The sequence below is a fragment of the Chinchilla lanigera genome, unplaced genomic scaffold (genome assembly GCF_000276665.1).
Source record: "Chinchilla lanigera isolate Chin_1 unplaced genomic scaffold, ChiLan1.0 scaffold00070, whole genome shotgun sequence".
Lineage (NCBI taxonomy): Eukaryota > Metazoa > Chordata > Mammalia > Rodentia > Chinchillidae > Chinchilla > Chinchilla lanigera.
In genome coordinates, this window is record NW_004955471.1 from 174,642 (window position 1) to 191,175 (window position 16,534).

At 43.5% G+C, this 16,534-nt stretch overlaps 1 protein-coding gene across 4 annotated transcripts in view; it reads right to left on the reverse strand.

Annotated features, from left to right (window-relative positions):
* Window positions 1–16,534, reverse strand: part of Gab1 (GRB2-associated binding protein 1) — a gene marked incomplete at its 5' end in the record, with an annotated part of 129,596 nt that extends 113,062 nt beyond the window's left edge. For all 4 annotated transcript variants that reach the window (XM_005400852.2, XM_005400850.2, XM_005400851.2 and 1 more), the window contains 1 exon segment: window positions 16,453–16,534. In XM_005400852.2, coding sequence (XP_005400909.1) covers window positions 16,453–16,524 — 72 coding nt within the window.

Sequence of the window (16,534 nt, forward strand, 5' to 3'; positions counted from 1 at the left end):
ATATACACACACACAATTTAAAAATCTTATTCTGCCTTGAAAATTTATGGCTTAATTATGCAAGAGATCCTATGCAAAAACAGACAGGACTGTTTTAAAGGCTAGACCTTATTTCAAAAGGTGAAAAATATTTCAATATTTCTTTTTAGAAGAACACGCTCTCTAACACATAACTGACTTTCCAAGTTGGGTCAAAAAAACACATTTACTAAAAAAAAAAAGACTATCTTTAGTTGCCTAAGAATCCCTAGGATAAGTAGGTAGATATTAAAGATTTAAATATATTGTATTAAAAATTATGACAAAGTATTAAAATACTATGACATTTCAGTCAATTTATGTAGATGTTCTATTTAAACACAAATATGAAAATAATGCATGACAACATATATATGTTATAGCTCAATGATAAATCTGCGCTACATTGAACTCTTCCATTTAATAATATACATAAAAGGCAATAAATCTGTGAGCTTAGTATTTGATAACCCTTTTTTCTGTTAAACCCAAAATAAAACATTAAGTTAATAACATCCACTGACATTCATAAACATTTTTTATGCTCTACTGGATGATTACTTATTGCTATACTTTTCCCTAGAAGCTTTATTATTTTCTTCTAGCAAATATGAGCACTTGTTTGAGACACTTACCACTATGTTAAACCATATATGAAGTAGAATACAGTCTAGATAAAAATATCTAGCAAAATAATTAGGAATATGAAAAGGTTAATAAGGAAAAGATCCACCAAGTGTATGGCTTAAAAAACACAACAAAGCAAGAAACTAAGGTCACCTGAAAAGTCGAGGGCAAGTCCTATGCCCAGCCTCCAGGCCCCAGAGCAGGATCCACGCCACAGGAGCCTGGCCAGCCCTCCTCGGCTGCCAGGGCAGAAGTGGCCCCGGGTCTCCACCAGCTTCCAACAGAACCTTTTTCTATCCGCTTCAGGAGCACAGTAAGCTGCTAACCAAACTTACCTGGACTGCCAGTGTAAGGAGAGGGTGTGGCAGACACCCCATATAATGACAATAATGATCCTCAGCACTTACAAAGCAGATATGAAGATTCTGTAAGATCTTGTGGGCAGATGGGCAGGGCCCCCAAGAGGCTAAGTGTTCCCGAGTAAATGAATGGAGGAGAGGAGAGAAAGTATGAAGGATGGCAGAAAGGAAGGCAGGCGGAGAGGACTGGTGAGCTAGTTACATGATACCGCAGTGGGGAAAAGCTGTAAAGCACGATCTGGGTGTCTAACACGTTTGTGGAGAGTGAATCTGCCTTGATGCGGAGACTGTCAGCATAAGGAGAAAATATCAATGACTTAATAAAAGCAGATGGCACTCATCACTTTAGAAGTAACTCCAATTTCTTATTTCATTTATTTATTTGGTCAAGACCTCTCTCTAAGGTAAGTGAACTGAACAATAAAATTTCCCTAAGGAAATATTAGGTTAAAAAAAAAAAAAAAGAGCTTTCTAGAAGCAGAGTAAGTTCTGCAGATAAACAGTCAGAAATACATATTTTTTTTCTTTATTCTATTGCTAGGGTTAAGTAACCATTCCCACCTGGCCCGCTTCTTGACCAATTTTCTAAAATATAGTCTGTCCACCTGTCTGTCTCAAACTCTTTTCTAGTGTGAACTTCACCTTAAACATACAAACACAAATACAGAAAGAAACATAAAAACAAGACGACCGAACTTCTTTAGTCTAGCAAAACTACTTTGCTGCCCTTTAACAAATCAACTACATCTCAAAACTAAGCACAAATTAGGGAAGCCAAGCATACATGTTACAGACAATGGAAAAGGTTATTTGAATTTTGAACTGTTGAAGGAAATCTGGACTCTCATAATAAGCTTTCAGATCCAATAACCAGAATAACCAGAACTTCTAGTGAAGAACTAATCCTCCCCCATCACTCCTCTTCACCTTTAAGCCTTCTGCAAACTGAACTCTGGAACACACATTCACTTTTAAATCGATACCTACTTAATACCTTCTTTGATTTAATGACATCTTTTTGAGCATTTCAGGGATGCTTAGGCACTTTCTCATAGCTTCACCTTTCCAAAACTTCTCTTCCATTTCTGTCATCCTCTGTGTGTCCTCTTTGAGGAACAGTCGAAAGTCAACCGCTGCCAGGACAAAACTAAATACCTATCTTTTTTAGCCTCACAGCATATTCCCTTCATAATACAAAAGAAAAGATAAAGTTACTTTCTGAACTTTGGCCCTTGCTTTCCTATTTCACTCTTTGTAAGTCCTTCCTGCTTTCGCATTTTCTTTCTTCTTTCTCTTTCTCTCTTTGCCCAACTCAGGATCTCCCCAAATACAGTCTGAGAATCATCTACATCAGAATCAGCAGGGTTCAAATTTTAAAAATGCAGGATCCCTACACCTAGACTTACTAAAAATATCAGATGGAGGAAGAACTGTGATTTCAGTGACCAAAGGGATATTATATGTGCAGAAGTCAGAGAACCACGACCCCACGCGTTTGATTTTCCCTAAACCAAAGGACAGAAAGGGACTCCACCAAAGCTATCAAGAAGACAGAAGGCACAGTGACAGTTCTCTTTTCACCTTCCTTTTGAGAGGAGGGTGGAAGAGGCGAGGAAGCTTGGAGTGGAACATGAGCTGAATGTGAGACATCAGCACAAATACAGACTCGTCAGCCCAGCTCAGTGGCTACTGCCAATTACAGTAGCCAGACCTGCAAGAGGACTTGATTACATGTAATTTATAAAAAAGTAAACAAGCTGGACGGCTTATGAACAATGAATGGTGATATTCCAGCCAAGAAGTAATAAAAAGCATGAATAAATGACTCAGCATCTCCCTCTCCCCTTCCCAGACAACAATAGGTTGTGCTCCGGCTAAGAGAGCCAGTCCAAAGTGAGTTTTTCGGTAAAGATTCAAACGACAGCAGATCTCTGCAGAGAGACCCTGCCTATCACTAAACTTAGAATTTCCAGTGTGCAAAAGCTCAGTCATCTCCATAACTGTTTTTCTCAACATTATAGAGGTCCCAAAAATAAATTTTTGGTTCCAGTGCTACAATACAATCCTGCATCTGTGTTACAGTTCTGGTGGAAAGGCAAAGAAAATACAGCAAACAGACAAATACAGGTGGAAAAAGCAAGCTTCACGAAGGACTGCTCTGTACATGAGTCTCCTGGCTGTGCCACACTGATACTTCGGGCTGGATAATTCTCGGCTGTGGAGATGCCCTGTGCGACACAGGTGGTTAGGAGCACCCCGATTCGATGCACCAGACACCAGAACTACTCCTCCCTGCTGCTGAATCAAGGGTCCTCTTGAGAGTGCAAAGATCACATCCCACCCCGCTACACAGAAGCATCATGAAAGCAATGTGCAATTAGTAAAACAGTTCATAGGACATTTCTGATATCATAAAAATCGCATGATTTTTATCTTAAATATATATGGGGTGGGAGAGAGAATACCTTTAAGTGTAATGTCCTATTTCTCTGTAAACCTTTCCATTTCCAAACTATAAAAATCTTAGTAGTGCTTTCAGTGAGCTAGCTATCTAGGCCACATTATGAAAGTGCCACATAATAAAACAACTTGGCCTCTGCTTGCCGTCTGTCCCTAGTCTTAATCAAGCAGTTGATGTATGATGCCAACTTTATCTTCAAAGTATTTCTGTTCAGTTGGTGTTATGGTTTGTGTCTAGATGTCCCCGCAAAGCCTCATGCAGTCAAAGGTAGAGCTTTTTCAAGGTGGCTGGATCTAGAGTGTCTGACACTGGGATTCACTCAAGGTACAATGCCAGGATCAAGGGCACTAGGATTAAGGGTGTGAGTGCTACCTGCCCTGAGTAGCTTGGAAAAGGTATAAGGGACAGAAAGAACTGTGGTCGTCCCTTGCTTATTTCTGCTGTCTTCCACTTGCCATGAACTGTTTCTCCTCTGGGATGCCCCTCTGCCATGCCACCCTGCCTTGGACCCAGCCGATGATAGACTAAAACCTCTACAAACTGTGAGCTAAATAAACCTTTGCTCCTTTAACTTTGGCTATCAGGTATTTTGTCTCAGCAATGAGAAGAGTAAAACTAAGACACTGGGTATGGTAGGGAACACCAGAAATCCCAGCAGTCTGGGAGGCTGTAGCAGGAGGATCGTAAGTTCTAGCCGAGGTTGAGCAACTTAGTGACTTAGTAAGATGCTGTTTCAAAAAAGATTTTTAAAGGCAAAAAGAAAGTGGTCTGGGGATGTAGCTCAGTGTGAAGGACCTCGGTACAGAGGGAAGGCCCCAGGATGGGGTGGGTGGGGAGGCCCCAGGATGGAGGGGAAAGGTGTTTCTGCTCATTTAACAGAGCCGGTGTCTCATCAGACATAAAAGGCACAGGGCCTGCAATAACGAATATATAACAGCAGGACCAACTTGAAATATATTTATCCTTACACTTGCACAACTAATATATAAAAAACAAAATACATTTTGTTTCTTCGTTTGTTTGTTGAGTCAGAGTCTCACTATGCAGCTCAGGCTGGCCTTGAACTCACTACTGTAGCTCAGGCTAGATCTGAACTCACCGGGATCCTCCTGCCTCAGCCTCTGGAGTGCTGGGATTACAGGTGTGAACCACCACGCCCAGCCTATTTAATTTCTTATTTTTTGTAATAGAGGAAGAGTGGGTCCGTGAAGGTGTAAGTGCCTGAGGCTCACAAAAGTTAACAATGCTTCAGGAAGGTCATTTGGCTGCCTTGAAGAGACAGCTTGCTGGGAACCAAGAATGCAGAGAGAGACCAGCTAACTGGCTATTGCAGCAAGCCAGAGAAAGACAATGACAAACACAGGCTGCAGGAGGGCCAACACATCAAGAGATCCTGGGGAGGGGCTGGGGGTTTAGCTCAGCGGCAAAAGCGCCTGCCTGGCACGCGCAAGGTCGTGAGTTCGGTTCCCGGTACCGGAGAAAAACCAAAACAAAAAAAAAAAAAAAAAAAAAAAAAAAAGAGATCCTGGGGAAGTGAAACACACAGGGTTTGACCACTGGGTGTGCAGAATGAGGGAGGGAGGAGGGTGGAAGGGACATGCTGAGTCAAGCCCCTGGAGGAGGACGGTAGGGCCAGGCCCAGAATGGGAACAGCATGAAGGCCAGGGAGAGGAAGAGAAGATCTGCTACGGGCCTCTAAGCAGTTAGATCCACAGACCTCAAAAAGAAAGCGCCGAGAGAGCTTGGGAAAATCAGCAAATACCTCAGGGGTGTGAAAGTGGGTGTTAAGGTTATCTGATGGGGTCTAAAGGGCAGAAACCCTGAAAGGCCAGAATCACCTTTGTAAGTACTATATTCTTATGGAAATGGGGAGCAGCAGGCTTTTATCAAAATTTCAGAGGAGTTCGTGACCTCACCAAGGATGGAGAACCACCACAGAGGCAGGAACCAGAGCCAGCAATGGAACCCTGAACTCCAGCACTTCAGGGAAACACAGCCTGCTAGGAAGGTCCAGGAGAGAACACGGAGTGAGAGGAGGGGTTGGCATCTCCATCAAAACATTCAAGAGTTCCACGAAAAGTAAGAACTGAAATGCGCCCATCAGATTTGCCAACAAAGAGATCACCGCGGAGAGCTAGCGGGAGAGAAGAATCATGGAAAAAGGATCCAGGCCATCTTCCATTACTAATCAGTCTGACCGCAAAAGGGAGAAGTGGAAATTAGGTCTCACTCCAGCCACATCTCTGAGAGTGGAATACATCTTTTAAGGTCCTGATGAAATGTCTCTTGCAGCCCTGATGAAGCCTCAAGCATCCCTGAATTAATCTCTCCATGCTGAACCCTCCTAGGCCTCTGTCTCACACATAACATAATTTGTAGGACATCCCCTACTCTGTCCCCTAACAGCACGTAAGCCCTTGGAGAGAAGGACAGTGTCCTCTTGGTCCTCTCCTTTGAAGTTCTGCACAGTGCCCTGGTCACAGCAGGTACTTACTGGGTGACTAAAAGGATTTGCCCTGAGAGGTGACAATCTGACCCTAATGGAGCAGCTGGTTAAGTTGTAGGACCCTCAGACAAATCAATTAGTCTCCCCGAGGCTAATATTCATTCCCTGTAAAATGAGGAGGCTGGACTCTTTTCCACTAGTGGAGAAGGAGTAACTGCAAAAGGATAATCAAGAGAGCTATTGTTTTTCTTACCCAAACCATAGAAAGTGAGACTGGATGAAAAGCCAAAGGACCTTCAAACAACACATGAGAACTGAATTAGAAAGGACCGAGAACCCTGGACAAGATGATTTACGGTTTTAAGGTCAGACATGTACAATTATCTGGTCATGCTATTCAAGAGACTACATAAGGTACCACACTGTTCATTTCAGACAACGTGCAATACCATCCTTGTCCTCTGAAGATTAAGATCCTGTTGCAAACACCAACGAATGACAAACGAAGTGGTAATTTCTTGTGAACAGATCATGTGTATATACCTTTCACTGTGTTACTGTAGATCATAATGAAAATCATCTAGAAGAATATATCAGGCTTGCTTTTCCTGTCTGAAGCAATACACACTGATAAATCTGACCCCTGATTATTGGACTGCTGAGAGAAAAAGGGAAAAGAATACTGTTCAACAGCATGCATCTGTGTGCCCCTTTGTTGTGGGGGGATAAGTGACCTGTATACCCAGGGAAGGTGACTCAGAAGCCGAAGGTTTTATGTAACAGCAGCATTAGGGACACATTACCTTCCCAAATAGTTTTTACATTCTTACTAGCTCTGTGCCTCCTTTCACCTCTCTTCAGCACTTCAAACATTAAACCTAAAATTGTCAGGAAGAACTTGTAAAATCCAAATATTCCCGCATAACTTTGAGGCTAATTATAACTTTGCCAGAAAAGGGGGTTCAAATAATACCTCACTAGCTGAATGAGGTCATCATTCCTCACCAAGCTCTACACAACACCATTGGAATTCAAACCATGGAAGGTAGCATTTTACCACATACTTCTCCTCCAAAGGCCAAAGATTAAAATGCTTCTCTACCGATAATCAAGGGGTCATCCCTCCAATCAGAAGCACTTTAATCTTGGCTAGCTCCTGCTCAGGCCAAGACTCAGGCCAAGATACTCATGGGAATGTGTTACGGATTGGAGCTCAGAAAGCACACCAGGCACTTAATTCTTTAATCAGGTAGTCATTTCAGGGCGGAGCTTTGCTAGTCAGAAAGTGGCCCAACCACATTTCCCAATACAGTAGTAACTAAAAGCTGCATGTCAGGAGAGAGAGACAACCTACATGTCAGGTGGAACATTATCATTCCTAGTCTCGATTATCACACAGTGTGGACACAAATTAACATCAAAAAAGTTCATCAAGGCAAAAGTTTCAACCGCTGAAAGTTAGAAAATAACAATTTTATAGCAACAGAAAAATGTACGCATTAACGACAACCATAAAAACCACTGCAAAAATAGGCAGAGTTCTCAATGTGCTCCTCATGCTACCACCCTGCATTTCCACGTCACCGAAAACAAGCCTCTGGATTAAAAGTACATTTCCGTGCTTAGTTCATATACAGTAGCTACCTTCTCTCAGCAATAAGGAAAATCCAATTAAAGCAGGCATCACAAAAGTGAGTTACAACTTTCCCCATTCTACAGAGCATGCCCTCTTCTTACTTTGATCTCAAAATGTAAAACGAAGTCATGATAGGGTTGGCCCAGTATGCAGCATTCTTAAACAAAACACATAAAACTCTCTTTAAAAAATGTAAACTACATGAGTCAAATCAAAAGAAAATAAATAAAAGGGGGAAAGGAAAAACAATGAACAGGATAGTTCAAGTAAAGTTTAGTATTTTTCTTCCTTTAAAAAAAAAATTGACCCAAGATTTTACATTGAAAAGAAATGTTTGGACTCTTGGTATATTGTTTTTAATTCACAAAACAATGTAGCCATTTGTTTTTTTCCTTTTAGAACATTGTTTTATAGAACACAGAACTTGGGGAATTACCTAGGCCAAGTATTAATTCAAAGTAAAGCGCTGAGAAGAAAAAAACAACACACCGTAAGACAAACTTAACAAATTTGGCATTCTTTCCAGTATATAAAAATGAAAGAAATCTCAGTTTAGAAACATGGTAAACATTTATGAAATACACACAAACAGGTAAGGAGAAAACAATTAAATGGCAGAAAAAAACTTTAAGATAACTCACAGTTCCCCTTCCAGAAGCTCTGCTGCTTTGCAACCTACACCTTCATGGCAGAGTTACATATAGCAGCTCTGCTAAAGCAACCACATGGAAAATTTTTGTTCCAGATAATACTGCAGGACAGGGCTTGGCAGCTACAAGTTGTAATCAGAATGCTTCAAGAGCTAATGTAACAGAGATAACGAGCAAGTATGCATTACAGTGCAGTCTTAACCCTTTGCCTATAAGGCAGGCTACAGAAGGGTCAAAACCCTGTTAAGGGTTTACTTTCTACGCATTTGGCAATGAGAACTTTTCAACTAAGAAGACTTTGGATCTGGATGAATAAAAGAATCTCTTAAAAGAGTCTTTCAATGGGGACGTTTTTGTATCATGTACGGTGCTCACATCCACAAGCCCGGAATAGTGCAAAACATCCAGTTGCTAAAATGACTTTTCCCCAGCCAATTCTATAGGCCTAATTTGTCACCTATAATTCACTAAACCCCTGCAGCCACCAGCCTGGTGGTAGAAGAAGCTACTTATTTAATAAACATGGAAATCCACAGTACAATGGGCCGCTTTCTCCTGGAGTAATCTAAAGAGAAATGCTAATTTCATTTGTGCTGTAGTCCAAAAGCAGAGAATAAAGAGATTTGCGTCTTCACATGTTTTCTGTTCTTAGTCTGCAGATAGACTAAAAGAAAAGGGGTCACAGAAATGTTGTGACTTCAACCCAAGTTCAAATGGCAAATTCAGATGGCGCTCTGACTTGGTGGAAATCAGCCACCACGCGGACGCAAGCAATGTGAAATGACAGAAAGTCCTCCATGGACAACCAGAAGGGGTCTAACGTGACCCAGTGGTGGGACCCGCAGTCACAGCTGGGCTAAGATGGCTTCCAAAGTCCCAAATAAGACGCTAGCCCAAGGCAGCGCTGGCCTCCTGCTGGAATTCAGAAGCTCGGGAATCAAAGGCTCTTTTATTCTTCCTCCCACCAGAACATGCTCCCTCTCGGTTGTAAACCAGAGGCTTTGCCAGAATGAATTATTTAGCTCAAAACAGACAGAAAGAAATCTTAAATAACACATGTCCTTCAGAATTTTAATCAGTTCAAGTGACCAAACAGGTCGCTCTGTTTGTTTCCAGCTTGATGTAAAAAATAAAATGCACTCGTGGTTTCAGGGCCCCCCAAGAGCATTAGGTCACTGGAGAAAGGCGAACTTCTCCAACTAGAAGTTACAGCTGACATCCAAACCCCACACATGAAACAAGTGTTCCAGCGCTGCTTTTCACCGGGCGCCCTCTTTCTTCCAGCCTTCCTCATGATCTTGCTTTTGCTGCAGGTACGATCTCAGTTCTCCTCAGAACAGAGCTTGAAATTCAGTTGTGAAGCCTCCCCTGGCAGCCCTCTCTCCCGCTTTGCTCTCAATCTGAACTCCTGGGCAGTTACCGGCTGCACCCCCCATTTGGTACTTCACAGCGTAGGGCCCCTTAACATTCTCTCTCATAAAAGGATTTAAATGTCCCCGCATGCACAGCTTGTCTTCACAAATAGATTAGAAACTCCTTAAGGGCAGGGAGTAGGCTTGTCCTGTCTTTGCTTTCTGCATGCGGTACACAACAAAAGCTCCTGAAATACCTGTTTATGTATTCAGCCAGCAGACTGGCTGAGCTTCTAGCTGAGCGGGCAAGAGCGTTGAGGGAGAGAGAGCGCCCCACCGAGGAACACAGCAAAGGAAGGCCCGGCCAAGGCAAACACTTGAGAGTCACCAAAGGATTCTAGGGCAGCAGCTCCTAACACATTCCCTGAACTATTTAAGATGAACAATACAGTCAGATATAGTTCCCCAAAAGGAAGGGACAGAGCAGCTCCCAAACTGCCCCTCCCACCGAAGTAAACACCCAAGAGGAAAGCTCCACTGTGACAGCATTTACGTCTTGGATCTGTTGCCCCTTCCCATTTCACAGATATGGAAACTGAGCATCAGAATGGTGAAATAATCCCATGGGGGGTAAGCAAAGCCAAGGAGACGGCCTGCATGAGTAAAATAATTGCTTAACTATAAGAAAAAAATCAGGTGAATTGTGGCACAAAGTCCTGACATACAGTCTGTGTTTCCTTCCACAGCAGCACAATATACCCACTAAAACCACTGGTGGCTGTGTCCATTTCTGGCTCTCTCGATCTCTCTCAATCTCTCTCTGTCTCTCTCTGTCTCTGTATTTGTCTCTGTGTCTCTGTCTCTCTCTCTCTCTCTCTCTCTCTCTCTCTCTCTCTCTCCTCCCTCTCTCCTCTCTCTCTTTTAAGACAAGGTCTTGTATATTCCAGTCTGGTCTTGAATCTACTATGTTGCCCAGGCTGGCTACATAGTAAATGGCTACATAGTAAACGATCTCCCAGGGAGGGTCCAGCCTCAGCTGCCTGAGAATTGAAGTTACAGGCCTGTGCCACCAGATCTAGCTGAAATCACTTTTTAAAACAAAATCTTCCGGGCAGGGGATGTAGCTCAGCGGCATAAGTGCCTGCCTGGGAAGCCTGAGGTCATGAGTTTGATTCCCGGTACCAAAAAAAAGAAAAAGCTTCCTAAAGGAAAGCAGCGGCCCATCTACTACAATGTCCCCCCGTTCACCAGCCTCTGTGCTGACACTTAATGAATGTTCTGAATCTATCACCTCACACTTTCTCAGTCTCGGAAATTATCCAGACCTTGTTACATATTTTATATTGACTCTCAAAATATGAAATTTCAGCTAGTCTTTACATATCTATTTTCCAGTTTTTTTAGGTGGGTGATAATAAGGACCGAAATCAAAACCTTTGCCCTGAATTACATCCCCAGATCTTTCTTAAGGCATACTCTCACTAAGGCATTACCTTGTCCAGGCTAGGCTCAAATGTGTGATCCTCCTGCCTCAGCCTCTTTGAGTGCTGAACCGCAGACATGAACCACCATGACCAGCTTTGTACATGTGCATATGTGAGTGTGTTACTGAGAATCAAACCCAGGAACTTCTCCACATTAGGCAAGCACTCTACTACTGAGCTATGTACGTCTCAGCCCTGTCTTTACATGTTTCTTAAGCAAATCACGACACAATGCACCGAAATAATCCATTCACCTTCCAACCAGATTATCCAAATATAATTCTTACCATATTATTTTATTTAAAGATTTTTATTTTATTTTATTTTATTTTTTTGTTGTCAGCAATTGAACTCAGGACCTTGCACTTGCCAGGCAGGCACTTGTGCCAATGAGCTAGATCCCCAGCCTGAAGATGATCTTTTAAAAGACAATTTTAAAAACCTGCAGAATTCTAAAAGTACCCTCCAAACTAATACACTCTGCAAATGGTACCTTTAATTCCCAGAAGACAGCAGTCAGATCTAAAAATTCAGCAAGTTTTATATGAAGAGTTCTGTACTTATCATTAAGCCCAGCACAACAAAAGAATAAACTATTATTAAACTATTATAAAGACTTAATGTAATTGCTAGTTGGAGATCTTTGTTAGGGGAAACAATGATCCCGCCACACTTGAAAAGGTAAGAAGAAAACATTAGGAATTTGGAATGAATGTTTACTAGCATGAACAGAGAAAAAATCATCTTCAGCAAAATAATGGTGCCCCATCAGTCACTGTAAGCAAAAGCTTTGGAATCTGGTGACAGCTACTGGGAAATGCCAAGGGGTGGGGAAGAAGCCCTTCCAGACATGACAGTCCTCTTTGTTGCAATAACACCCTCCACCAGGGACTTCTAGGACAGCACGGGGTCTGGGCTGTCCTTGAACCAGGCAGATGCTGAGATTCCACCTGCCCCGCCTCCCCTGTTCCATGTCTGATGTCAGGTGGCCACCCAGTGGGAGAGGCTATTTCTGTGTCTAGGCCCATTTCCAGAACCAAGAGAGTGTGTTTTCGAAGTCCAGACAAGAAACGTCCTATTAACTGACAGCTGCGGAGCAGACAGAGCCCAAGCTGGGTACAGATTAGCCACCGGAGAGCTGGCTCGGGCCATGCTCCCACGCTGGCTGTCAGCTACCAGGCCACCTTGCTTGGCCTCAGAGGCAGGTTCTCCTGCTGAGCCGGCACACCTGCCCCACACTGACAGCTTGGTGGCTGGGCTCGAGGCAAGCCGTGGGGACACTCCTCCGGCAGAGCCGCGGTGGCAGCCAGCTGGCTTGAAGCAATCCTTTGTTTACAGACTTACACTTTGTTCCTACTAAAATTTTAAGTGCTGATGGAAATTCCACCAGTATTGATTTAAGTCACTTTTCAAAATCCAAAGTATACAGTTTATTTTGTATTTTATAAAGAACTAGAGGAGAAGTATTTGCAGGTAACAACAAAAAGAGAGAATGTTTAAAGAGATGGAAATGCTAACGGCTCTGATTTGATCATTATGCATTACATACATGTACTGAATTATCACACTATATGCCATACACAAGTACAACTGTGTCAGTTAAAGAAATTATTTGAATTTTTAAAAATCTGGGCACCACTGTTGAGTGTATACCACCAAGAATTTACTTCTCTTCTGTAATCCTAGTGACAGTGTTCTGTGTATGACTCCACTTGGGTCCTAGACAAAGTAAAAAGCAGCTGTTTAATATAACTGGACTCAAACAGCAACACAAATAGTAGCAAAACTGGAAAAAAAAACAGATAATTTTCATCTTTAAGTAGACTTCGAAACTTTACAGAGAACAAAACGTAACACACAGTCCTTTACCCTTCTTAACCTTTTGCCAATACAGAACTCAGTGTTTTACATTTTATTTTATCTTACACCGCTTTCACGCTCTTTAAGGAAGATTTCCATACGAGTTTCTTCACACTTCACCTGTGGGTGAAGAAAACAGTGCTGCTTCCGTTGACTGTGAAGTAAGGCCCCCAAAATGCAGCTGTAAGTGGAATTCACTGTGAGCCATAATTTGACATGGTTTCAAAGATAAACAAATTTTTGTCACTTGCAAGCCCTTAACGATCATCTTAACTGTGTCTGGACTAGTCTACACACATGGAGACAACTGTCAGAGTCTCAGGGGTAATGTGTTTCCCAGTAAAATCATTATGCTCAAACTCCTGGAAGTTTTATTTAATAATTGCAGTACTAAGTATTCAAGGTATCTTTTCTCCCAGCACTAAGGAGGCTGACAGGAGGACTGCCTCGAGCTTGGGGCCAGCCTGAGCCACACAGTGAGTTCAAGGCCAGCCTGAACTGCATAAGAAGAGTGTCTCAAAAAAAAAAATGTTTTCATATTGAATCTGCTCATTAGAAACCAAGATCGAGGTAGGGGGACAGAGGCCAGTAGTAGAATACTTGCCCAGCATGTGCTAGACTCTTATGTTCAACCCCCAATACCCACCTTCCAAATTTTTCAAAGTAGAAATTGTTATTAAGCATCATGTTTCCTATTGGGTAGCCTACAATATTTCCTCCGTGCAGAAAATAAAAAATTCTGCATGAAAGAAAATAAGCACAGGAAATGTATGAATATATGCCTCTGTCCCCCATGGTCAGCACTACTGTAGCAAAAACATTCAAAAGTTCAGTAATCTGAGAAAGTCAAAAATTTTCCAGTCAACCAGCTTGATAAAATTTAAGGTAAGTGGAGCAGGGTGGCACGGGCCTGCAAGCCTGGCACTCTGAAAGACACACGAATGGCAAGAGGGTGCCAAGTCTGAGCCCAACCTGAGCAATTTATCAGGACCCTGAATCAAAAAGGGGCTGGAGAGGTGGCTGCATGTGAAGGCCCTGGGTTCAAATCCCAGTACTGGGAAAAAAAAAAATTAAGGTAAGCATCATTTAACTCCTCATACTCCCTGGCACCCCCCTGGACCTCTCACCTTCCCCACCTGCCACTTGCCCACTGCTTTCCTGGGCCACCTTCATCCACTCCACTAACTGTCACAGGGCCTGTGCTCTACCGGCAACAAGTCTCCTCCTCCCAGCTCTTAGGCATACTCTTCTCTGTGCTAAAATGACAATTTAAGGATCTCTCTAAATATTTCTATGGTTTCACTATACACTGAGCTTGTTCCTTAAAACATCTATAGAAGAGTCTTACCACTCAACTTGGATATAGTCATAAACTCTTTGCACCAACTTTTTTACACTCTGATCTCATCATGAAGACTCCAGAAGCCCCCTGAAGGCAAAGACTGGATCATGTATCTCTTGAACATAGGGCAACTGAGTCACACCTCTTCTTCGAATCCTCAACTAGACCTCACAGACTCACAGGAAGTTATTTTCTGAAAGGACCTTCCGAGATGGCTACTCTGAGCTCCACACCTAAAATGAACTAGATGAGACTCATGAACCTTTCACAGCCCAGTCAGGCAGGCAGCTCTGGGTTCAAATCCCACCTCTGGTGTATCTGAGTTGTTAGTCTGTTTTATCTGCTACGAAAACATATAATGCTCCCTAAAAAACTGCTATGAGCATCAAATTACGTACACACAAACAAACACACATTCACACTTTCTTGTTTGGGGGGATCCTTTCTACAACAATGTTTTTTGAAAATTTTCTTCCTGGTTAATATCACCTTTCCTTGCAAGCACACAAAGCAAGGCTTTTTCCTACTGTATTTCCTAACCCTGCAGGTAGTCCCCAGTCAGGGTACGGCAGCTTTTGTGTACCATGAGCCATGTGAAAGATGCATTCGATCTCCATTATCACTAGTTCAACAAATGTATTACTCTTCAGTTCCCCTAAATACCCAATCACAGCTGGGTGTGGTATTCCCAGCACTCTACAAGGTTGAGCCAGGAAAATCGCAAGTTCCAGTCCTGGCAATTTAGCAAAAACCCTGTCTGAAAAAGAAAAGGGGGAGGGGATATAGTTGGGGATATAGTTCAGTGCAAAGACCCTAGGGTCAGTTCCTAGTAGTACAAAACAAAACAAAACCTCTCCCCTCTTGCTGTCTCACCCACACAACCTTCTCTTTAGAACTACAAGCTGGAAATAAAGGAACACTGCCACTCTCGAATGTTTGGAATAAAGTTAATATCTTTACGGGAATATTCCGGCAAACTGTGATAGAAAGATAGCATTTGGAAGGATGCCGCTTCTCAAGGGGGCTTGCTTTTGATTTGTGGCACCAACTCCTTCAATGAAATGATTCGTCCATAATAAATTCTGGCAGAAAGTACACCAGAAACTCACTGGTGTGTTGTCAGTGAAGTTAAATATTGCACTTCACGCTTTTATGCGAGCAAACAGTGACTAATGGGATTAACTTGAGCCCAGTAACAGGTTCCATTAGCACAGGTAATGAACACATTTAAGGGGGTATGCAGTGTGCTCTTGCTAACACATTTCACTAAAAAAAAAACATGTGCCAGACCAGAAGCGTCATTTCTTTCCTTCGAGAGGGCACTGATAAAAGCACCAGCGATAGCGAGGGAGAATAATAAGATCTCAGATTCCCGAAGACACTGATCCCCGCTACGGTCAAGTTGGTTCTTTCAAGGAATATTTTTTCCTAACAGCTATACACAATCAGTAGCTTGTATCAATTACACAAATACCAGTTAAGCCAGTCTGGTGCCCTGGGAAAAGAAGAGCAAAACAGAGAAAATCCCTGCTGCCTTCAGCTGTCCCCTCCTGCAAGGCGTGACAGCGCGTCCGAGGCGCCCAAACACCCGCCCCCAAGCGCCCTCCTCCCGCACCAAACCGCCAGGACTCCCGGGCCAAATTCCAATGTCCTCAACTCAAAACCGCGAAAATGTGAACCCTGCTAAGCAAACTGCAGGGCGCGTCAGAACTTTTGCTTTATTTCCCTTGTGCGCGCATTTGAGATGCTAGACTTTACTGTGCATTTCTCGGGTCCACCACCCGCTCGCTACGCGCCACCCACCTGGAGGGACTGGGGGGGGGGCGCGGACCGAAGGGAAGCCTGGTGAGCGCTAACGATCTCCGCCGTCTTCCCAGTGCGGGAAATCTGGCACCCACTAGCCCACCATAATTAGATGCAGATATAAAGAGCAAGGCTCCTCTTTCACCGCACCCACCCCTGCTTAAAAGGATTAACAAAGTCTTGCACCCAGCTCGAAGCTGCACATCTGCGCCCTCCCGAGGGAGACGAGGCCACCGGCCGGCCGTCGGGAATATGGAGGGAGAAAGTCTCCCCGCCAAGTGGACGCCCGGGCCGGTTGGGAACCCGGCCGAGGGCAAGAACGCGAGAGTGGCAGCCCGGCCCCGCGCGCGGCCGGCGGGCTCGGGAAGGGTGTGGGCGCCGAGGCCCGCGGACTGCGGCCCGAGCTCTACTTACATAACGCTTTAACTTTTTCTCCGGAGGGGACTTGCGGAGCCACCCCGAGCAGACCACTTCGCCGCCGCTCATGGTGCGCGCC